Source organism: Ornithorhynchus anatinus, chromosome 7 (genome assembly GCF_004115215.2).
Source record: "Ornithorhynchus anatinus isolate Pmale09 chromosome 7, mOrnAna1.pri.v4, whole genome shotgun sequence".
NCBI classification, from domain to species: domain Eukaryota; kingdom Metazoa; phylum Chordata; class Mammalia; order Monotremata; family Ornithorhynchidae; genus Ornithorhynchus; species Ornithorhynchus anatinus.
The window spans coordinates 65,300,951-65,325,989 of record NC_041734.1 but is presented as its reverse complement, the minus strand read 5'-3'; the positions used below and the strand labels follow the sequence as shown (position 1 = coordinate 65,325,989).

The 25,039-nt window shown below is 47.5% G+C and overlaps 1 protein-coding gene across 1 annotated transcript in view; it reads right to left on the bottom strand.

The window, feature by feature from the left end:
* The window catches only part of CAMK1G (calcium/calmodulin dependent protein kinase IG), a 40,670-nt gene extending 17,654 nt beyond the window's left edge, over positions 1–23,016 (bottom strand). The window contains exons 1-2 of the mRNA XM_029069947.1: positions 22,894–23,016; positions 8,937–9,054 (exon numbers count right to left, since the gene is read on the bottom strand). Coding sequence (XP_028925780.1) covers positions 8,937–9,028 — 92 coding nt within the window. The 5' untranslated portion in view covers positions 9,029–9,054; positions 22,894–23,016. The remainder of the gene's footprint in view (positions 1–8,936; positions 9,055–22,893) is intronic.
* Between the last annotated feature and the right edge of the window lie 2,023 nt (positions 23,017–25,039).

The window sequence follows — 25,039 nt, the reverse complement described above, 5'->3', positions numbered from 1 at the left end:
CCCCGTTCCTGTAATAATAATAATGATGGAAATTGTTCAGCACCTACTATGTGCCAGGCACTTAGGTGGATACAAACAAATTGGGTTGAACACAGTCCCTGTCCCACGTGGGGATCACAATCTTAATCTCCATTTTACAGATGAGGAAACTGAGGCACAGAGAAGTGAAGTGACTTGCCCAAGATCACCCAGCAGACAAGTCGCAGAGCCAGGATTAGAACCCAGGTACTTGGACTCCCAGGCCCGTGCTCTATCCACTAGGCCAAGCTACTTCTCTAGTGCATTTTCAGTTTAGACAGTAGGTCAGTCAGTAGTATTTATTGAGTGCTTACTATGTGCAGATAGCACTGAATTAAGCACTTGGGTGAGTATAATATAACAATAAATAGATACATTCCCTGTGAAGGATAGGTTCTCCTTCATCTATACCAGGAGTTCTGAGGCAAGTTACAGTCCCTGCCCTTGAAGAAGTGACCACCAATAGTGCAGACCTTGGCACACAGGTATAGGAGTGGATTTTAGTAGGTGAAAATGAGAGATTTGGAACCGAGCTCCTGTTTGTGAAGCTGTCATGCTTGGGGCAGGCCCCTGGGTAGCTGTCTTGGCAAGTTTCTCTTGGCCTTGGGGCCAAGGAGGTCATCCACATCACCTGTACCTGGGTGTGATCAGATTACCCCCAGTCAGAGCTAATTCTGTGGCAGGACTAAGAAGATTGGATAACATTTTCTCCCGCCCTCCTGTCGCCCCTTGGTTTTCACCTCATGCCCTGGATTCTGTGTTTGGTGCCCCACTCCTTACAAGAAGGCAAGGCTCTCTTTTCCTCCCTCCCCTCCCCATACCCTCCAACCCCAGCCCAGAGTCGCTCCTGGCCTGGCCCACCCATTTAGCTAGATTGTCACACAGTCTACCCAGTGCTGAGGGCAGGGAACATGTCTGCTGGTTCTGTTGTGTTGTGCTCTCCCAGGCGACTGGTACAGTGCTCTGTACATGGTAATCTCTTAGTGAGTGCCTTTGATTGGTTGACATTTGCTCCACTCTATTTACGGATAAATAAAATCATATTATAAATTATTTATATCAGTCTGTCTCCCCCTCTAGCCTGTAAAGCTGGTTGTGGGCAGGAAAGGTGTCAGTGAACTCTGTTATACTGTAATAATGATTATGGTATTTGTTAACTTCTTACGATGTGCCGAGCACCGCTCTGAGCACTGGGTTAGATATAAGGTAATCAGGTTGGACTCAGTCCCTGTCCCACTTGAGGCTCATAGTCTTAATCCCCATTTTAAAAATGAGGTAACTGAGGCCCAGAGAAATTACGTGACTTACCCAAGGTCACACAGCAGACAAGTGGTGGACCTGGGATTAGAACCCATGTCCTCTGACTCCTAAGCCTGTGCTCTTGCCATTAGGCCACGCTGCTTCCCCACTCGCCCAAGTACTTAGTACAGTGCTCTGCACCCAGTAGCGCTCAATAAATATACTATTGATGATGCTACTGCCGGGACTTTACATCTCTGTTTGTCTTGAGAAGCCTTTTCAGCCCCTGAGCTCGGCAGCTGGAAACATGCTTCTGGCTGGAGAGCCTCTTGAATGATCTATTGAAGTAGCCTTGTGGTTAGGTATGATTTTCACCAACCTGTAAAAATCTGCACGAGCCTACTCCCCCAACCAAAGTATCCTATCTCTCACTGCTCCCCATAGGCACAGACTATATATATAAATATATATAAGAATATAATCCTCAAACCCCCTAAATTTCCCCTACAACCAGAGACAGAATCCCATGAGATGTGGCCATTTCATTTCTTAAGGACTTTCTGTCTGATTTCTCTTAGGTCCAGAATAATTTGCTCTAAGTCATAGCCAGGGAGGTATGTGGTGTGAGAAAAAAAATGATGGTATTTGTTAAGTGCTTAGTATGTGAAAAGCACTGTTCTAGCTGCTAGGGGGTTACAAGGTGATGAGACACGTGGGGCTCACAGTCTTAATCCTCATTTTACAGACGAGGTAACTGAGGCACAGAGAAGTGAAGTGACTTGCCCAAAGTCACACACCCGACAAGTGGCAGATCCGGGATTAGAACCCATGACCTCTGACTCCCAAGCTTGGGCTCTTTCCACTGAGCCACACTGCTTCTCCGAGAGTATTATGTTCGTATTACAGTGCAGTTCTGAGGTCCTTCTAAGACCCAGCTGGGCATTCTGCCACTGTGCCTAGGGAAGATATAGAGTTCTTTTTATGGTACCTGTTAAGCGCTTACTATGTGCCAGGTACCATACTAAGCACAGAGGGTAGATACAAGTTAATCAGGTAGGACACAGTCCCTGTCCCACATAGGGCTCACAATTTTAATCCCCATTTTACAGATGATAGAACTGAGTCCCGAAGAGGTTAAAAGACTTGCCCAAGGTTTCACACAGCAGAAAAGTGTCAGAGTCAGGATTAGAACCCAGGTCCTTCTGATTCTCAGGCCTGTGCTCTATCCACTAGACCCTACTGTGGCTCTGGCCATAAAGAGCTACAGGTGAATGTAGAAAACCCTAATAATATTGTGATATTTTTCCAGTGCCTGGCACATAGGAAGTGCTTAACAAATACCATTAAAAAAATGCTTACTATGTGCCAAGCACTGTGCTCAGTGCTGGGGTAGATATGGGATAATCAGGTTAGACACCGTCTCTGTCCTGGGGATTGTTGGCTTCGGATAAGTTTTTTTTTTCCACGGGAAAGTGAATCAGTATTCAGAAGCACTGAGTTTCAGCAAGGGAGCTGAGGGAATGGAATCAATTAGTCAGTGGTATTCGAGTGCTTACTGTGCGCTGAGCACTGTACTAAGCACTTGAAAGAGTACAATAAAGAAGGAGTCATATTCCAGAGAGAAGTGGAAATCTAAAACTAGGGGAGCAGGAAAAGGAATACAGGCAAAAGAAGAGGATCAGATTATTGTGAGCTCTAAGTAATAATAACAATATTTGTTAAGCACTTACTAGGCACTGGGGTAGATAGAAGATAATCAGATTAATAATAATAATAATGTTGGTATCTGTTAAGCGCTTACTATGTGCAGAGCACTGTTCTAAGCGCTGGGGGAGATACAGGGTCATCAGGTTGTCCCACGTGAGGTTCACAGTTAATCCCCATTTTACAGATGAGGTAACTGAGGCACAGAGAAGTTAAGTGACTTGCCCACAGTCACACAGCTGACAAGTGGCAGAGCCGGGAGTCAAACTCATGACCTCTGTCTCCGAAGCCCAAGCTCTTTTCCACTGAGATTAGACAAGGTCCCTTTCCCAGGTGGGGCTTCCAGACTAAGGGGGAGGAAGAACAAATATTTCTTCCTCATTTTATAGAGGAGGAAACTGAGGTATAGAGAAGTGAAGTGTCTTGCCCAAGGCCATAGAGGAGACAAATGGCAAAGCTGGGAAAAGAACCCAGGTCCTCTGACTACCAAGGCTGTGATCTTTTCACAAGGCCATCCTGCTTCCCAGTGCAAAACCAGAAGGGGTTTGTGGAGGAAAAGTAGGAAAGACAGAAAGAGACGAGGAACTGTTAAACCCCTTTCAGGCAACTTGTCTACCAAATCTGATATATTGTACTCTCCCAAGTGCTCATACAGTGCTCTGCACACAGTCGGCACTCAATAAATACCACTGATTGAGCAAGCTGGCACTAGAGGAACCAATTCATTCAGCAGCGAATTCCTCAAAGTCATACACAAAACTCTGGAAACTCTCTCCATTCTTGCAAGAGGGCTTGTGTGTGTGTGCAAGGGAAATGGTGGGTTGGAGAGAAGAAGGGAAGGTAAAAGCTTCAGAAAAGTTCTGCAATTCATTATGTTACATTAGTTCTTTATCCAAATTGGCATTCCCATCCCTGAGGCTGTTAGTGAACGAAGAACGATGGCTTTTAAATAGTCAAAGGCTTTAGACGGCTTCTTTGGAGGCAAGAAGGAGTCTGGATGCAGTGCATTTTGGGGGGAGATTAGCATCCAGGCATCCAGACTTTCAGCCATCAGCGACTTAGTCAATTTTTTTTTTCTGAACAAAATGTTGCTCCAGAAGTCGTGGGCTTACTCAGGCACCTCTGAACAGCCCAAATATTTGCTTCTTTGAAAAATATTGACTGGGCCAATGAACTTCCAAATTAGAAACATTTGCTTTAACATGATGGGAGCCAAAAGGAAGTGTTTTCAAAGCTCCACTCATCCATACTTCCCTCAGGAAACGTCTTCAAATACTTCCCTCAGGAAGCGCCTTCAGAAGTTCAATCATTCATTCATTCAATCATATTTATTGAGCGTTTACTGCGTGCAGAGCACAGAACTAAGTGCTTCGAAAGTACAACTCAGCAACAGGGACAGTACCCCGCCCGCATGGGGCTTACAGTCTAGAAGAGGGGAGACGGACATCAAAACAAGTAAACAAGCATTAGTAGCATCAATATAAATAAATAGAATGATAGATATATATACATCAAAACAAACGGGCACTAGTATAAATAAATAGAATTATAGATGTGTGTATATATATATATGCACTTATATATATATATACACACAAGCGCTGTGGGTTGGGGTGGAGTAGAGCAAAGGGAGTGAGTCAGAGAGGTGGGAGGGGAGGGAGATCTGAGGAAAAGGAAAAGGAGTTTAGTCTGGGAAGGCCAGACTAAGGGAGAGTTGAGACCCTCCTCTCCTATGTAGGGTCAGATCTGGAGGCCATGCCTCCATGAAGGTTTGATGGAGATGCTGTGACCAGTCAGCCTGGACCTCTCCTCCTAGTGCTCAGCCAGTCCACCTTAGCATCTCCTCTGGCTCCAAGATTCTCCATCAGCTGGTCTGTCTTACCTATCTTCTTCCTTCTCCCACTACAACGTCCTCCATTAGAGTGCAAGCTCCCTGGGGGCAGTGGCTGTGTTCGGTGTCCGGGGCAGGATATGTGACAGGTGGGGCGGTGAAGATGGAGAGTGGGCGCCCCGGAATCCGCTCCGCCCCCGGCTCGGCAGCACGGGGACCACTTAGTAGGGTTGTGGGGATGCAGTTTGGGCTTCCGGAGGGGCAGGAGAGGTTCACTGGTGGAGCAGGAAAGGGCAGTGAAGGCGAGGGTCCCGCTGCAGCCTTCCCACCCCTTCGACTCTGCTACATTTTATTCTTCCCAGTGCTTAGTACAGTGCTCTGCACACAGCAAGTGCTCGATAAATACCACCGATGGACTGACTGTTTTGCACTACAAGTGTGTTTAATAGAGGGCACTGCGCTTAGTGGGTGCTCAACAGATGTTATTACTAAATCACCCCAGCTCACGCTCTGAGAGTCTTCCGTACTACCCTCCGATCCGTTCCTCACTCTTGACTCTCCTACCTCCTGCCTACGTCACTGCCTATGCCAACACGCCCCTCCCCATCCCCCCACCCCCAATTTGTAACACCCTCTTTGCTGACCTTCACCAAACTGGATATGCCCCAACTTCCAAAGATTGACCACACCCTCCCAGCCACCTCGGTACACACGTATTATCATTTTCTTTATATATTTGCTACATCTGTATTCCCTTAACTATGGCTTGTTTATCATTTTTTATAAACATCAGCTGCCTTCCCATTAGATCATGAGCTCGTCCACGGCGGGGTCCCCATATTTTATTTCTTTCAAATTTTCCCCAAGCTCTTTGGGGGTCTGCAGTCGGAATATGTAGGGTTAACATTTATATACTGCAAACATTCTACAATCTCCTCTCTAACCCCAATCCTCTGCTTCAGACAGGGGTTGGGCAACATCAATCAATCCCTCACAGATTTATTGAGCTCTCACTGGGTGAAGAGAGAGGTATTAAGCATCTGGGAGAGGTCACGATTTCTGCTGTGGAGGCATTTACCAGGCAGACACAAAATGCTTTAGAATTAAGATACTGAGATGTACAGAACAATAATTACGGAGTTCATTAAGCAGATACTCTGTGCCCAACGCTGTCCTAAGTCCTGGGGTAGATACATGTTAATCAGATTGTACACTATCCCTGTCCCATGAGGGGCACTCAGTCTAACGGAGAGGGAGAAGAGATATTGAATTTTCATTTCGTCGATGACGAAGTAGAGACACAGAGAAGTTAAGTGACGTGCCTAAGGTCCCACAGCAGGCAAGTGGTGGAGTCGGGATTAGAAGCCGGGTCCCCTGTCTCCCAGGTTTTTAGGGTTGAAGCAGAATGTTAGATTTGCTCTGTGCCCATTTCAGACAAAATTCTCTCTTAAAAAAGATTTTCTTTTGTAGGCAAGACCTCTATGAGTAGGACTCAGATGGGGACCTTTCTGATGAGAAGACTGGGTATTCATTTTTATTTTTTTTGATACACTGAGATGTTATTCTTCTAGAAGCTAAAATTGATCATCTTCATCAATGGTATTGAGTGCTTACTGTGTGCAGAGCACTACACAAAGTGCTTGGGAAAGTACCATATAACAACACACAGACCTGAGACTCTGCACTGATCCCGTTCCAGCCCAAGGCTGGAGCCGACCCTGGTGTCACCTCTCCTCTTCCGCACCAGGGTGCCAATTTTGGAGGATTGATCGCTGATCCTGACGCACACAAAGCCGGAGGAGGAGGAAAGGGGAGGTCACTGATGTCTCTCCCTAAGCCTTCTGAGTAACTGGTCCTCCCTTGCGCCTACCTTAATTCCAGAGATTCAGTCACTCAGTCAATCATATTTATTGAACGCTTACTGTGTGCAGAGCACTGTTTTAAGAGTTTGGGAGAGTACAATATAGCCGTATAACCGACTTGTAGTTCCTTACGCACCAGAGGCATCAGAAGGGCCACAATAACGATGGTATTTGTTAAGCAAACACCTTGAAATAGACAATTAGATTGGACACAGGCCCAAGTGGGCCTCACAGCCTAAGGACGAAAGGGTATGGAATCCCCATTTTATGGATGAGGAAACGGAGGTGCAGAGATTTGCCCGAGGTCACACAGCAGACAAGTGGCAGAGCCAGGATTAGAACCCAGATCTCCTGACGATTTGTATAGGGCTCTGCCTGCTAGGCCATGAACCCATCTGCCCGTCTCCTGGCAGACCAGGCAGTGAACCCCAGGCATCTCTCTTTTGGTCTCTTGTTCCCAGAAGCTCTTTGCCCTCAGGAGTTCTGTTGTACCATTTTCCTTGACTGTAGAAGGCTTTGTGGCTCGGCAAATCTTCTGCCGATCCCTCAGCCTCAAGAGAAAGTTAGCTACCTCCCTCCCTCCCTCCTTATTGCCTCCCTCCATCTCCACTTCTCTCTGCAGACCAATTCTTGATCAAAATAGTGGTGGCATTTAAGTGTTTATTATGTGCCAAGCACTTGGGTGGGTGTAAAATAATCATGTTGGACGCAGTCCCCATCCTTCATGTGGCTCACAACCTATGGGGGAGGGCGAAAAGGTACTGAATACCCATTTCACAGAGAAGGAAACTGAGGCATAAGGGAAGCAACCTGGCATAGTGAGTAGAGCACAGGCCTGGGAGTCAGAAAGTCATGGGTTCTAATCTCAGCTCTGCCTCTTAATAATATTATTATTATTAATAATAATAATGTTGGTATTTGTTAAGTGCTTACTATGTGCCGATCACCGTTCTAAGCACCGGGGTGGATACAAGGTAGCCAGATTGTCCCACGTGAGACTCACGGTCTTAATCCCCATTTTACAGATGAGGGAACTGAGGCACCGAGAAGCTAAGTGACTTGCCCAGAGTCACTCCGCTGACAGGTGGCGGAGCTGGGATTAGAACCCACGACCTCTGACCTCTAAGCCCGTGCTCTTTCCACTGAGCCACGCTGACCTGTCTACTGAGTGGCCTTGAGCAAGTCACTTCACTTTTCTGTGCCTCAGTTACCTCATCTGTAAAATGGGAAATGGGATGGTGAGCCCCATGGGGGACAGGGATCATGTCTAACTTGAATTGCTTGTATCCACCCCAGGGCTTCGTATGGCACATAGGAAGCACTTAACAAATCCCATAATTATTATTATTGTTGTTCTAAAGTGACTTTCCCATGGTCACATAAAGTCTCCAAGGTCTTGGAGAGGAATTCAATCTGCTAGCTCTCCTGCTTGATCCTGGGGCCGGAGCCCAGCCCCTGTGGGTTAGCTGCCTTCCCCTCCGCTTGCGGAAGGGCCAGGGTAGCCAGTGGAGAGTTGTCACCCACAGAAAGTGGCAGAGTCAAGTTTGCATAAACTGGGAGTGATCCATGTAGGGGGGTCTCAGCTGAGGGATCGCTCCTCTAAACCCAGACAGCCTAGGTCAGTTGGTCAGCTCACAGCTATTTTTCAGCGAAGGGGTTGGGAGAGGAGAGTGGCTGTGAGACCACACAGAGAGGAAAGCGTCAGTTAGAATACAGGATTCCCTGGATTTTCTCCGGAGACGTCCTAGGCCAATCTCCTGACTTTGGGCAGAGGGGGAATGCCAGCTCTGGATCACTAAATGGCACCCCGAGCCCCTGACAGAGCAAGCACCTCCAGGATCCGTAGGACAGAGCTTAGTCACCGGGCGGAGTCTAGGCTGGTAGGAGACCACCAGCGTGCCCCCATGCCCAGCTTCACAATAGGCCCTCCCTCTGGAGAGACCCCTTTGCTTTGGGAAGCAGCATGGCCTAGAGGATAGAGCACGGACTTGGAGTCAGAAGGACTTGGGTTCCAATCCCGACTCCGCCGTCTGTGTCCTGTGTGATCACGGGCAAGTCTCTTAACTTCTCTGTGCCTCAGCTGCCTCAGCTGTGAAATGGGGATTTAGACCGTGAGCCCCATGTGGAACAGGGACAGTCCAACCTGATTAGTGTCTATCTACCCCAGCGATTAGAACGGTGCTTGACACATAGTAAGTGCTTAACAAATTGCAACATCATCATCGTCATTTTCTGGGGACAAGCTGCCTGGGTTTCCCGGGGACCCCGGAGCCAGTACTTACGATCCCAGCACTTCCATGAAGATGAAGGTTTTGCGGATATTGTTGGTCTGTTTCTTCCAAGAACTACAGTCATCCTCTTCCTTGTGGCCCATTGCCTCCAGAGTTGACGCTGAGGGATCTGGAAGGAAGAAGAAGAAGAATTGGCGGGTCTCCCTGGCAACGGACTTAAAAGGTCACGTTACCAGGGCACACTCTGCTGCTTGCCTGCTGTGTGACCTTGGGCAAGTCACTTCACTTCTTTGTGCCTCAGTTTCCTCATCTGCAGTCTGAGAGGCAATACCTGCTCTCTCTCCTCTTAGACTGTGAGCCCCCTATGTGGGACAGGGACTGTGTCCTACAAGATTAGCTTGAATGTTCCCCAGGGCTTAGTACAGGGCATAGCAAGCGCTCAACAAATACCACAATCGTCAACAATGGCAAGTATCTGAATAATTCGGGCCCAAAGACAAGTTTTCCTGAATTATCACGCAAACTGCAACTTCCCCTGATTTTCTAGGCTACGAAGATCTCACGGGGAATTAAATGCTCCCACTGAATATTGACCTTCCTGCACTGAAAATGTTTTTAGGAATCAATAGTAAAAATGATAAAGGATTTGTAAAATGTTTACTATGTTCTAAGCACTGTATTAAGAACCGGGGTAGTAATAATAGTAATACTAATATATGGTGTTAAGTGTTTACTGTGTGCCAGGAATCATACTAAGCACTGGGGTAGATACAACCTAATCGGGTTGGACACAGTCTCTGTTCCACATGGGGCTCCCAGTCTGGATTCCCATTTTACAGATGAGATAACTGAGGCACAGAGAAATGAAGTGACTTGGCCAAGGTCACACGACCGACAAGTGGTGGAGCCGGGATAGGTATGACATAACAGAACAACATAATTGGCTCAGTGGAAAGAGCCCGGGCTTGGAAGTCAGAGGTCATGAGTTCGGATCCCGGTTCTGCCACATGTCAGCTGTGTGACTGTGGGCAAGTCACTTCACTTCTCTGTGCCTCAGTTACCCCATCTGTAAAATGGGGATTAGCTGTGAGCCTCACGTGGGACAACCTGATTACCCTGTATCTACCCCAGGGCTTAGAACAGTGCTCTGCACATAGTAAGCGCTTAACAGATACCAACATTATTATTATTATAAGATCATCAGGTCAGACATGCTCCCTGCCCCACACTGGGCTCCCAGTCTCAGAGGGAATCAGAGAAGCATATGCTCAGGTTGGGGGTGTAGAAAGAGAAAACTGCACTGATGTTAATTCAGATCTCTCAGAATGAGTTGAAACCTCCTCAACCATCTGGTGTGATTGCATTCCATCTGGTGCAATTTGGGTGTTTTGACAAACTTGCTGAGAAGTAGCCTGCCTCTGGCCGAGAAGATGACGAGGGCTAAGAAGAGTCTTCGGGGGCCACAGAGTGAGTTACTGGCCCTGGAGAGGTCCAAACTAAGGCAGGTCAGGAAGGCGGCGTTAACGCCTACATGGGAGTCACCCTGAAAGGAATTCTCGGGCACGACAGAGTTTTGACTTAGTAGCTGGAAGACTTGAAGAACAGCAGGGTAGGTGGGTGGCTTTTAGTCACTTGCACATTACTAAAGGAGAAGAAAGAATGACCCATCTGATTTTGAAATGCAAAATGTGGCAGCCAAACTGGGACTGATTGCTCTTGTTTGGCGGGTTCTATTTTTGGCACCGGATGATTACGTATCTCTGTGGGAAAATCCGCCCCCGGCCCGTGTTTGTCTGGTAGAGACCGACCGACCGTCCGCAAGTTCTCGGGTCTGACCTTGCAGATTGGTGGTGGCCAGGGACCATGCGGCGGTAGAAGCAGCTGCCTGTTGCGAGGTGGTAGCAATTCATTCATTCATTCAATAGTATTTATTGAGCACTCACTGTGTGCAGAGCACTGTACTAAGCGCTGGGAATATACAATTCCATCATCCTTCCAGGGAATATAAATGTAAAAGCAGCACGTATGGTAATGTAAAAACAGCATGGCGTAGAGGATGGAGCATGGGTCTGGGAGTCAGAAGGTCATGGGTTCTAATTCTGGCTCTGCCACCTGTCTGCTGTGTGACCCTGGGCAAGTCACTCACTTCTCTGTGCCTCAGTTAACTTATCTGTAAAATAGGGATTGAGACTGTGAGGCCCACGTGAGATAGGCACTGTGTCCAACTTGATTTGCTCGGATCTACCCCAGGGCTTATTATAGTGACTGGCACACAGTAAGCGCTTAACAAATGCCGTATTTCAATATGTAAAGGCACAATAATGTCCTCATGCTAAATCTCTCTCCTTACCATCAACCCTTCCCCTGGTAGAAAGAGCACATCCCTGGAAGTCAGAGGACCTGTGTTCTAATCCTGGCTTGCCTGCTAATCCTGGCTTGCCTGTGTTCTAATCCTGGTTTGCCAGGTCACTTGACTTCTCTGTGCCTCAGTTACCTCATCTGTAAAATGGGGATTGAGACTGTGAGCCCCACATGGGACAGGGACTGTGTCCAACACGATTAGCTTGTATCCATCCTAGCTCTTAGTACAGTGCCCGGCATAGAGTAAGAGCTCAGTAAATACTACTGATTGAATGAAAAATGCTTAAGGAATGCCATAATTATCCAGTGCTTAGAATAGTGCTTGGCACAAATCACATAATTAAGATTATTATGCTAAACGCTGGGATAGATACAAGATAATCAGGTCCCACATGGGGCTCATAGTAGGAGGGAGAACTGGTACTGAATCCCCATATTGCAGATGAGAAAACTGAGGGCCAGAAAAGTGATATGACCGGTGCCTGGATGACTCAAGATTAGAACCCAGGTGCTCTGACTTCCAGGCCCATGCTCTTTCCACTAGGCCATGCTGCTTCTCAAATTAAACCTTGCCTGCATCTGAACCTCCAGCACCTCATTTTCCACCCCTGACTTACGATTCCAAGCAAGCCACCTCTGGCTCATCTTTTTTTTAATGGTATTTAAGCATTTACTGTGCGCCAGGCACTATACTAAGCTCTGGGTTAGATAAAAAGAGTAAGATTGGACACAGTCCCTGTCCCAGTCTTAATCTCTATTTTACAGATGAGGTAACTGAGGCACAGAGAAGTTAAGTGACTTGCTCATGGTTACACAGTAGACAAGTGGCAGAGCCCGGAGTAGAACCTTCAGAGCCTCACTGAAATCACCTTTCCTCCAAGAAGGCTTCCTGGATTAAGCTATTTTTTCCCCTATTCCCTCTATCTTTTGCGTCGCCTCTGCAATCGGATCTGTAACCCAGCCTAGTGAATAGAGCGTGGGACTGGGAGTCAGATGACCTGGGTTCTAATCCCAGCTCTGCTGCCTTCATGCTGTGCGACCTCGGGCAAGTGGCTTTCTTTCTCTGTTCCTCAGTTATCTCATCTGCAAAATGGGGATTAAGACTGTGAGCCCCATATGGGACAAGGGACTGCGTCCAACCAAATTAACTTGTATCTACTCCAGTGCTTAGTACAGTGCCTGGCACATAGTAAGTGCTTAACAATTGCCAACATTATTATCTGTACCCTTTAAGAACTTGATATTTACCACATCTCAGTCCCCCAGCATTTATTTACATATCTGTAATGCATTTATTTAATGTCGTTTCCCCTGCTACACTGTAAGTTCCTCTTGGTCAGGAAACATATCTACAGACCGTAATGTACTGTTCTCTCAAGTACCTAAGTACAATTCTCGGAGCTCAATCAGTATCATTGACTGATCTGATTGCATTGTTTGAACCTCACTGCTTAGTCCCTTTCTCAGTACAGCATAAGCATTTAACAAATGTAACAATCATTATCACTATTGATCCTCCTCAAGGAGGAGACGGACAGGAAGGCATTTACAGTTAGGAGGGAGAAGGAAAGGGGGAGATGTGTAAGAGTTAGTTCTTAAGTAATGGAGGATGTGCGGAATTGGATGAAAGTGTTTCAGGCGGTAGTGATCGCACAACTGCGTAAGTGGTGCTGAAGGCAGAAGTGGCACTTTAAGGGGAAGATAACCTGGGAGAGTAGAAATGAATCAGGGAAGGCTTCCTGGAGGAGGTGTGATTTCAGAAGGATACTGAAGATGGAGAGAGCGATGATGATGATGTTGATGACGATGATAGAATTGAAGTATTTACCAAGTGCCCAAGCACCGGGGTAGATACAAGTTAATCAAATTCGACACAGTTTCTGTCCCCCTGATGGGGTTCTCAGTCTAAGTTATGGAATCCTTTACAGATGAGGAACTTGAGGCTCAGAGAAGTTAAGGGACTTGTCCAAGGTCACTCAGCAGGCAAGTGGTGGAGCTGGGATTAGAACTCAGGCCTCCTGCCACCCAGTTCTGTGCTCTGTCACACATCGCTTTCCCTGGAGATTTCTCAGAATAGAAAAGAACGCCCGACTATCTGTGATGAGCAAGAGACTGCTTTGCTTGACGGTAGGGCCCTAGCTAGGGTGACCTGCCTGGAGTCAGAAATTCTACCGAAGAGCCGCTTCCCAGTCAACTCGGTGAATTTGTGAAGGAATTTTTGAGTTTGGAAGAATGTGACTTTAATACTTCTCTCACCTGGCCTGAAAAAGATCTCTTATCCCTCCTTATCTCCCTCACACCTCTCTAGTAGGACACTTCTGGGCCAGGAGACTTGGAGATTAAGTCTGTGAGCCCCATGCGGGACAGGGACTGGGTCAAATTCAAATTCAGTGTTTAGTACAGTGTCTGGCACACATAGTAAGCATTTGACAAATACCACTATTATTATTATTATTGTCTTGGGCATCAGGGAAAGGTGGAGAGTTCTAAAACATTGTTAAAAACTGCCTTTGTCTCATCAGCAGCGTCTCCGACATCAGCGCTGACGTCACCAATTTGGCGGTCCTGGGCGAGAGCATCTACTGTTGCTCTCTGTCTGCTGTATGACCTTGGGCAAGTCACTTAATTTCTCTGGGCCTCAGTTACAGTACAGTACAGTGCCTGGCACATAGAAAGCGCTTAACCAGTGCCATTAAAAAAAGAGGGTGGATTAAGGTTAGGAGCTACCGGGGGCTTCAGGAAGTCCCACCCTCAAATGACGGGCTCCGCTGCTTATCGTGCTTACTGTGTGCGGAGCACTGAACTAAGTGCTTGGGAGAGCTTACAATTCGAGAAGAGTTCATTCATTTGACTGTATTTATTGAGGGTTTACCATGTGCAAAGCACTGTATTAAGCACTTGGGAGAGTTCAATATAACAACAGACACATTCCTGCCCACAACGAGCTCACAGTTTAGAGTTGGTAGGCAAAATCCCTGCCTTCAAGGAGTTTACACTCTAATAGGGGAATATTTCTTCGGGGCCAGAAGATATGGTTTGACTAGCCAATCTGGAGGGAGGCAACCCTGTAGTTGTCCATTTCGAAAACCCAACTGAAGTGACTCCCCATTCCTCCAGAGACTCATGCTCAGAAATCTCTGAGGCTGAACCTCTATTGTCTCAAAACCACAACCCAGAACTGCAGTGAAGGCTGAGGGCCACCAGGCATTTTTTCATCCTGACAAATCAAGGCTTGGGGATCACATAAAGTCTGTCTCGGAAGCGGCTTGACCAGGTGGAAAGAGCCTGGGCCTCGCAGTCGGAGGAGCTGGGTTCTAAGCCCACATCCCCCTCTTGTCTGCTGAGTGACCATGGGGTTACTGAGCTTCTCTTTGCATCAATTTCCTCATCTGTAAATGGGGATCGCATTCTACTCCCTCCTACTTAGACTGTGAGCACCATGTAGGACAGATATTAATCTTGTTCCTAATACAGTGCTTGGAACATAGTGACTGTGGTATTTAACTATGTGCAAAGCACTGTATTAAGTGCTGGGGTAGTTACGTGATCATCAGGTACCACATGGGGCTCACATTCTAAGTAGGAGGGAAAACAGGTATTGAATCCCCATTTTTCAGATAAGGGAATTGAGGCTCAGAAAAATTAAATTTTACATATATGTATGTACATATATATATATATTTGTGTGCATATATATATATATATATATATATATATTCATCAATAATAAAATATACAACATGCAAGTAGATATATGTTTGAGTCAGTGACAATATCCAGAACACAAGCTTGAGTTTAATAGAGATTTATTTTCCACAGGGAATTTTTTGGGGTCATAAAACTGCCCCCTGAGCTGATCGTGGCCCAAGGTAGAGCACAGTCCTCTGTTGGTAGCGATCTCAAGTGAGGGAAGCTGGGAAATTTGTTCCTCAGCTCATCAGCTTGGGGAACAAGGCTCCTCAGGTCTGAATGGGAGATCCAGATCTCAAGTGCATATCTGGGAATGACACTTAGTGAGGTTCGCTTTTGTTGGTCTGAAAGAGACGTTCAAGCATCATTAGAAAGAGAGCGTCTGCTACTTGGTAAAACTCCCTGGATTACTGCCACCTGTGGTGTTCTAAATTCCCCACAACCGGAAGAGATGGAGAAACACTGATTAAATGCAAACCATGAATCACGAAGGCTGCAAGATGCTGCCCACATGACACTGCCCACGCTCAACACGGGGAGGCAAGACCAGAATGCACATGGCTAAACTAAAGGGCTCTTGGAACTGCTGCCGAGGAAGGCTAATAATAATTACGGTGCTTGTTAAAGCGCTAACTTTGTGCCAAGCACTGTTCTATGTACTGGAGTAGATACAAGTTAATCGGGTTGGACGTACATGGGGATCGCGCTCTTAATTCCCATTTTACAGATGAGGTAAATGAGGCCCAGAGAAGTGAAATGACTTGACTGAGGTCACACAGCATATGTGTGACAGAGCCGGGATTAGAACTCCCAGGTCCTTCGGACTCCCAGGCCTGTGCTCTCTCCACTAAGGTGTGCTGGTTGGGTGAGCCTCTGCCCTTGGACCAGGGTGGAGCTGCGGCTGAGGGAGGGCTCAGAGAAGGAGGGCGAGAAAGAGGAGGAAGCAGAAGATGAGGAGGAAGAAGAGATTTCTCTTGAGAATTAGCCTAAATGCCAGAGTCAGGACCTGGGTTCTAATCCCTCCTCTGCCACGTGTCTGCTGTGTGACCTTGGGCATGGCACTTCTCTGTGTCTCAGTTTCCTCATCCATAAAATGGGGATTCAATACCTGTTCTCCCTCCTGCTGAAACTGTGAGCCCCTGTGGTACAGGGTACCAGACTGGATTATCTTGTATCTACCCCAGTGCTTAACACAGCGCTTGGCCCATTGTAAATGCACTGCAATTATTATCATTCATGGTAGGAACAGAAAAATCCATAGCAGAACTCCCTGGTAGGGGCCTGGAGACCAGGTTTTTGACTTTGGGCGATTAGTGAGGGGAAAAAAATAAGTCATACCCTGTCCCGGGATTGCCGTTTTTAATTCTGGTGGGGTGGCTTCAGCAGGAAGAATGGAGAAAGGGTCTTCAAGTTATGGGTAGGGACTGGCCCTCTGGATTCTCTTCTCTCTCTCTCTTTTTTTTAAATGGCATTTATTAAGCACTTCGTGTGTTTCGGGCACTGTACTAAGCGCTGAAGTAGATACAGGATAATCAGGTTGCGCACAGTCCATATTCTACGTGGGGCTCACAGTCTTAATCTTCATTTTACAGATGAGGTAACTGAGGCCCAGAGAAGTGAAGTGATTTGCCCAAGGTAACACAGCGGTCAAATGGCAGATCTAGGATTAGAACCCAGGTCCTGCTGAATCCCAAGCCTGTACTCTATCCACTAGGCTATGCTATACGTCTCCTCAATGCACACCAGGCCAGTTCATAATCCTGAGAGCATGGGAAACCACAATGTCTTCAAGGCATAAGCAGTGGAAAACCTTTGGCTTTGGAGTTTTCAGGTTTTCTGCAGCAAGGCTGTTCCAGCTCTGAGTTAGCGCTCTATTCGTCAATAAAACGCGTCCTTCACTTCTGTGTGCCTTGGGAGGGGGAGGAGGGGACACGGTGTAACACACCATGGAATCAAGCAAATCATTCTCAGATCAGGAAAAAAAAAAGCTCTATTGTTTTCTTGCCAAGTCAAGATGGAAGCGGAGGTGTTTGGCATTCAGTTCCAATCAGCCCACATTCTAATCTCCTTCAAGGCTCCCTCTCGTTCTTTCAGGGGTGTGGCATTTCACATATCTATGAGTTTTCAATCATTACTATAGTCTCCATTCCCTCACATCCAAAGGAAAGAACATTCTAGAGTCTTTAATTGGCCTGGTATCCCAGAGGGCATTTTAGACATCTTTTTGCCTCCAGGCAGGACCACAGGCTGGGCTGCCCCTAAGCAATGATGTATCACTGAAGCCCAAACTGTATATTCAGTATATATAGGGGAAGCAGCGTGGCGCAGTGGAAAGAGCACGGGCTTTGGAGTCAGGGCTCATGAGTTCGAATCCCAGCTCTGCCACTTGTCGGCTGTGTGACTGTGGGCGAGTCACTTAACTTCTCTGTGCCTCAGTTCCCTCATCTGTAAAATGGGGATTAAGACTGTGAGCCCCACGTGGGACAACCTGATTCCCCTGTGTCTACCCCAGGCTTAGAACAGTGCTCTGCACATAGTAAGCGCTTAACAAATACCAACATTATTATTATATTCCTCCCTTCCCTCCAGAGGCGGGAAACGTTGCTCCGGATGCTTTCTCGAGAGCACGATTGGATTTTGGAGTGAGTCTAGTGCAGATTGGTGGGGAGGAGCAGAGAAACAGCGGGGTCTAGTGGACGGAGCCTTGAGCCTGGGAGTCAGAGGACCTGGGTTCTAATCCTGGATCTACCATGTGTCTGCTGCGTGACCTTGGGCGAGTCACTTCACTTCTCTGTGCCTCAGTCTCTCATCTATAAAATGAACAATACCTGTTCTCCCTCCTAGATTGCGATCTCTGTGTGGGACAGAGACTGTATCTGACCTGCTCATCCTGTATCTTCCCCAGCGCTTAGAACAGTGCTTGACACATGGTAAGCGCTTAACAAATACCAAACATCATCATCATCTGAACAGTGCTGCTTCCCTACCTAAAATTTATTTTAATATCTGTCTCCCCACCTAGATTGTAAGATCCCCAAGGGCAGGGATGATATCTATCAACTCTATTTTACTCTTCCAAGCACTTAGTAGAGTACTCCTCATACAGGAAGTGCTCAATAAACATCACTGATTGATTTCAGAAGCTTTTTCTTGTTTGACCTACATCCATCTTGCTGCAATTTTATGCTATTTCTTCCGTGAGGATGAAGACCAGCTGGCCACATTATAGCCTTTTGTAAATATGGAGATTCTTAGTGTCTATTCGGCTTCTTATTTAATACTCCCAATACTAAACATTTCTGTTTTTCTCTCTCCTTTTTCTCCAGTCTTCCAGATCCTAGCTGAGCCCCCTCTCACCAGATTCGGAGCTAAGCCAAGAACAGTGAAGGGTCTTCCTTTCCGATACTCACCCACTGAGGCTGAAGAAGGAGTCCAGCCAAGTTCGGATCCTGAGAGGACTGGAGGGTTTTGCCATCCCTGCTCATTTGGGCTGTGTGGGGCCCTTCAATTATAGGGAAAGGATTCGCCTGGCGGCAGAGGGATGGACATGATAGCCTCTTGAAGTTTCTAGGGTCTCCATCATCTCACCTGCATAGCCTTGAGAGAGCACAGGCCTGGGGGCAGGAGGACCTGGATTCTAATCCGAGCTCTGTCACTTTGTTGCGTGACCTTGGGCAAGTAAATTCACTTCACTGTGCCTCAATTCCCTCATCTGGAAAATGGGGATTAAGACTGTGAGCCTCATGTGGAGCAGAGACTGTGTCCAACCTGATTTGCTTTAATCTACCCCAGTGCTTAGTATAGCGCCTGGCACCTGGTGAGCATTTAATGAATACCATTTTTAACCTGTTTTGGGACTGGCAGCTCCTTCCCCTCCTGCCTTCCCTTCCCAGATGTAAAATCTGTTACACTTTTCCTCTGTTTATCTGTCATCTTCATTCACTCATTCATTCAATCATATTTATTGAGCGTTTACGATGTGCAGAACACCGTACTAAGCGCTTGGAAAGTACAATTAGGCAACAGATAGAGACAATCCCTGCCCAACAACAGGCTCACAGTCTAAACGGGGGAGACAGAAAACAAAACATACGGTCAGTCATTCAGTTCATTCTCGTGCTGTGGCTCATTCACTGTGGTGTTGGCTTTCTTTTCCTCATTTATTTCCTGAGAGATTTCATTCTAGCTCTGCCCCTATAAGTGTTTGCTTGCGTGTTTCCATGGGTATGCGTGTATGTCTCTGTCCCTGTGAGAGTGTATATATGTCTGAATGTGAGTGTGTGTGTGTGTTTCCATGACAGAGTTCCTATCCCTATGTGAGAGATAGAGTGTGTGTATCGGGGTCCGTGATGTTGTGTGACTGAACCTGACAGTGTGTTTGTCTATTTATATGTTTGTTTCTACGTGTTTTCCAGTTCTTGTGTGAGCGTCTAGGTCTGTGCCTGCGTGTGTGTATGTGTGTGTGTTTCAGTGGGAAATTATTTTCAAATGCATCACTGCTCTCAGTCTAGCATCTAAATGCACGGAAGATCCCTTTCCTTCCCTTTTCCATAGGGTTGAGGATGAGCTCTGACTGCTCCTCTCACCAAAATAGGCAAAGCTTCCATGTCTTCTTCTTGGCAACGCCACGGAGCCTCACACTTTCGGGTGAGAGATTGTTGCAGCTCAGTTGGAGCAGAAAGGACACCACCCAGAGCTTGAGGTCGAGTTATGTGGTCCTCACCATTAGCTGCCTGCAGGCAGGTGAGTAGTTAGCTCATTCGTGCCTGATCCCTCTATGGTTTTAGAAATTTCTCCATGGATGGAGACTCTATAACTTCCCTCAGGGTTCTATCACCTGCACGGCCAGAAAGCCCTTAGGTCTGAACCACCACTTTACGTGTCTCCTCCTGTCTCTAAGACACCAAGTTCCTCTTCTGTTTTCATCGTGTCTAAACCGGTTGCCCATATACCCTTTCATTCCATCGTATTTATTAAGCATTTAACTGCGTGCAGAGCACTGTACTAAGTGCTTCTGCTGGTGTCCATTGCCTTCGATCAGTGTCCAACCTCGTCCTCTGCTCACCACAATCCTCTCTTTTACTGGTACGAAAATCCAAGAGCTTATTGAACGATTGCTGCGTTCCCAGAACTGTACCAGGTGCGTGGGACAGAGCAATTCAGTAGAATATTAATGTCTGTCTTCCCCTCTAGAATGTGAGCTCATTGTGGGTAGGGAATATGTCTGTTTATTATACTGTTATGCTGATAGTCATCTGTCACATCCAAGCCTCCATGACAAATGGGTGTCAGAACTGGCCTGCTCTTAAAGATGGATGCCAGGGAAGGGAGTTATACACCACCTTGGCTCACCCATTTATTATATTGTACTCTTCCAAGAGCTTAGTACAGTACTCTGCACACAGTAAGCACTCAATAAATATGATTCGCTGACTGACAGTTGGCAGACACATTCCCTGTCCATAGGAGATTACAGTGTAGAGGGGGTGACGGTCATTAAAATAAATTACTGATGGGGGAAATGGGAACGTACACAGACAGGCACATAAAACAGTAGTGGAGCTTGGGGTGGGAAGCCCAACAAGCGTTTAAAGGGTACGGATCCAAGTATATAGGCCACACAGAGGGAAAGCAAATAAGGAAATGAGGCCTTAGGGTCAGCCCCTGGAGGAAGATATCTCCACTGGGGACAGAACAAGTGGAATGGCTTAAAATCTGTCAAGTGGGAAGTCATCTTACATCAGGAAGAACTTATGGACAGATCTGGGAATGAGACAGAAAAATGGGTGAGCCAAGATGGTTGAATAACCCCCTTCCCGGGCATCCATCTTTAAGAGCAGAACAGTTCTTGACACCCATCTGTCATGGAGGCCTGGATGTGACATATGACTATCAGTACAACATTGTTCTTTTGTACTCTCCCAAGTGCGTAGTACAGTCCTCTGCTCAAAATAAGTGCTCAATAAATACGAACGATTGAATGACTGATGAGTGACTTTTCTGTCATTTCTGGCCTTAGGGTTGATGAGTCCCTTCGAAACCTCACTCCTCCCTACGTCATCTTGTCTTTCTCATACGCCATCCCTGGAGACCAGAATAATAACAGTCACTGAGATATTTAAGGGGTTAGTATGTGTCAAGCACTGTGCTTCGTGCTTGGTTAGATCTCAGACCTTGGGGTCAAACACAGTCCATGTCCCACATGGCAGGAAAAGAACTCGTCTGTGAACTCTGAGCCACCCCTCCCCCACCACTGCTGCCCTGGGACACGTAAGATTAGCCTGTGGGCTTCCTGCACCAAACTCAAACTGGCAAGTCTCCTGCCTCTGGATCCTGCCATGTGGCCCAAGAGGGACCACCACCACCATCATTCACATCACTGACCTCCCCTTCCTGCTTCTTCGGAGCTCCCTCCCCGCTCCTCTCTGCTGTCTTTATTTCTCTCTTCTCCATCTTTCTCTTTCTCTTCATCTGTCTTCCACCTCTCTCTGCTCTTCTTCTCTTCCCCTTTCTCCTCTCTCTGCCCATCTCTCTTTCCTCTCCCCCTTTCTCTGCCCGTCTTTTCCCTCTCTCTGCCTCTCTTCCCCCCCTCTTCCCCGTTCTGCCTCTCTTCCCCCACTCCTCCCCTTTTCTGCCCCTCTTTCCCCTCTCTCGCTCTCCTCCTCCTCTCTCCTCTCCCTCCCTCTCTACCTCTCTTTCCTTGAGACTCTCTGACTCTCCTTCTCCCCAGTTTTTTCTCTCTTCCCCAGTCTGTCTCCCTGCTACTTTCTCTCTCCTTGCTGTTTCTGCCTCTCTGTCCCACTCTGTGTCTCTCTACCTGCCTCCCTTTCTCTTGCTCTCTCCTCTGCTCACTGTCTTTTTCTGCCCTACCTCTCTTCACGTCCCACCTCTCTCTCCTTGTCTCATCTGTCCCTCTTTCCTCACCTCTGTCACTCTCCCTCTCACTTGGCTCTAACGTTTCCTTCCCCTAGTCCACGGTTCACACCCGCAGTGGTCAGGGGAACCGGCCTTGGACAGAAAGGGCTACGCAGACCTACTTTGGGGCTCTGCTATAAGACCAGGCAACCCAAAATTATTGCCTTCCAGCCCTGCCCAGCTTGGTCCCGGGAGGGTTAGGACCTAGGAAAGGACCCTTCCTTGCCCCGCTGGGGGCTTCCAACACGGGTTTGGAACCCGACACATCCAACGGTCCGTGCATCCGATAAACAGCCCCTCATAGAGGTCCCCCCGAGGCACCTCCAGGACTGGAGGAGGGGTCCCACCTGGTCCCTCTGGAACCGTAGCCTTAATGTTCGTGCGTCAAAGTTACGTGGGGAAGGAAAGGGGGAGGGAAAGGCAGGGGAAAAACAAAACCAAATGCAGACTTGAACCGTCTTCTCTGGAAGTTTGATTCTTATGACACCCTTCAAAGCGCTCAGTTTGCTGCTCTGCATACCGTAATTGCCCACTACATACCACTGATTGATTGACTGAAAAGGGAAGGGGTGGCAAGGAGAAGCCCCAGTGTCTGAGGGGTTTGTCTGGTCCGAGCAGCACCGCTGCAGATCGGCGTGGCACCAAGGTCCAGCTCTCGGGCTCAGTCTGGGGAGGCTCCCCACACCCTCTCCATCGCCAGTGGATTCCCCCCGGACCCCTGCCCTTAGGGAGAGGCGTCGAGGTCGGGGGGGACAACCCTGAAATGATGCAGAGAGTTGCTACCTGCTGCGCACCGGGCATCTCTGCCCACTGCAATTCCCCCCTGCCTCGCCAGCTCGTCCCCCGCGCCAGGAGCAGTTCTGGAATGCCAGGAATCCCGGTTGTAATGAGGCTGCACCCTGGCCCCCCAGTGACCCAACGATCCCGATGATGGTGCCCCAAATCCGGGGGCTCCACCCCTCACCCCAAACCCCGGTCTGGCCAGCTGTTCCCGTACCGGGCCAAGTCCCCACATCTCGGTGGAGAAGCAGGTTGGTCTTACCCAGGAGCTCAGAGAGAATCTTTCCTCTTGTCGCGCACGCCTCCCGATCAGCTCCTACAGGTCTGGAAAGATTAGCTGGCTCTGGGCTTTAACAATGAATTGGAATTAAAGGGGAGGGATGCAGAGATTTTCTTTCCCAGGATGGTAACCAGGCAGCCCTTAAAGGGGAGTACAAGTGGCTAGTGTGAAAGCATCTCTGTTTTCCCCAACCCCGCCTGCCTGCATCATCTCTCATCCAGCAAATGCGTTGGTCCAAGGGCACCGCCAAGTAGCATCGGGAAAGAGAAAATAATGGCTTTGCACACTGAAAGGGAAATATTGTTTTCTTTTGCAATACACCAGGCTATTGAGTCTGCCCAGGTTGTCTCGGAAAAACTAACCAGAACTGGGAATGACAATGGGAAAATAGCCAGGAACGGGCAGTCCCAAGAGTTTAAAGGAAAGTGGTTGGTGTCTCCTTAGGATTAGATCCCAAACGCAATGGTAACAGGAGAGGCCGGGTGGTCTAGTGAGAAGAAGACAGTCCTGGGAGTCAGTGGACCTGGGTCCTAATCCTGGTTCTGCCACTTGTCCGGTGTGCGACCTGAAGCAAATCATTCAACTGTGCCTCAGTTTTCTCATCTGTAAAATGGGGATTAAATTCCTGTTCTCCCTCTCCCTTAGACTGTGAACCCCATATGGCACAAGGACTATGTCTGACCAGGTTGCCAATCAATCAATCAATACCTATTGAGTATTTACTGTGTGTAGAACACTGTACGAAGGGCTTGAGAGAGTATAATACAGCTGAGTAGGTAGAGATATTCTCTGACCATAAGGAATTTACAGTCTAGAGGGGGAGACAGGTATTAATGTAAATTATAGATACGCGCATAAGTTCTATGGAGCGGAAAGTGGGGTGGATGTCAGGTGATTAAGGGTACAGATCCAAGTGCGTAGGTGAAGCAGTAAGGGAGAAGGAGTAGACAAAATGAAGGCTTAGTCGGGAAGACCTCTTGTAGGAGATTGGATTTTAATAAGGATTTGAATCATAGTATTCAAAATGATTCTGGCATTTATTAAGCGCTTACTGTGCGCCAGGCACTGTGCTAAGTGCTGGAAGGTGAGGAGATTGGCTGTCTGTCATTTATGAAGGTAGGGGAGTTCCAGATCAGGGGTCAGTGAGAGAGGGATGAGATCAAGGTACAGTGAATAAGATGATATCGGAGGAGTGAAGTGCGTGGGCTGAGTAGTAGTAGGAAACAGTGTGCCCTAATGGAAAAAGCATGGGCTTGGGAGTCAGAGGATGTGGGTTCTAATCCCTTCTCTGCCACATCTTCTGTGTGACTTGGGGCAAGTCATTTAACTTCTCCGTGCCTCAGTTACCTCATCTGTAAAATAATAATAATGTTGGTACTTGTTAAGCGCTTACTATGTGCAGAGCAGTGTTCTAAGCACTGGGGTTGATACAAGGTAATCAGTTTGTCCCATGTGAGGCTCACAGTCTTAATCCCCATTTTACAGATGAGGGAACTGAGGCACAGAGAAGTGAAGTGACTTGCCCACAGTCACACGGGGGATTCGAACCCATGACCTCTGACTCCCAAGCTCGTGCTCGTTCCACTGAGCCACTCTGCAGATTAAGATTGTGAGCCCCAAGTGGGACAGGGACTGTGTCCAACCCGATTACCTTGTACCTACCCCGGTGCTTAGAACAGTGTTTGGCACGTAGTAAAGGCTTAACAAATACCACAATTATTATTATTATTATTATCAAAAAATCAGTGAGGTAAGTTAGGAGGGGGCAAGTTGCCTAAATGCTTTAAAGACGAGGGAAAGGAGTTGCCTTTGATGTTGAGGTGGCTGGATAATCACTGGAGGTTTTCGAGGAGTGGGAAGATCTGAGCTGAACGTCGTTTATAAAAACGATCCAATAGCTGAGCGAAGTACGAACTGGAGTGGGGAGAGATAGGAGGTATGGAGGTCAGGGAAGAGGTGGATGCAGTAATCTCTACTCCACCAAATGAGTTTATCAGGTTGGACACAGTCCATGTGCCCTTAGGGTTCACATTCCTCTTTTTACAGATGAGGTTAACTCCGGCGCAGAGAAGTGAAGTGACTTACCCAAAGTCACACAGCAGACAAGTGGCCGAGTGGGATTAGAGCC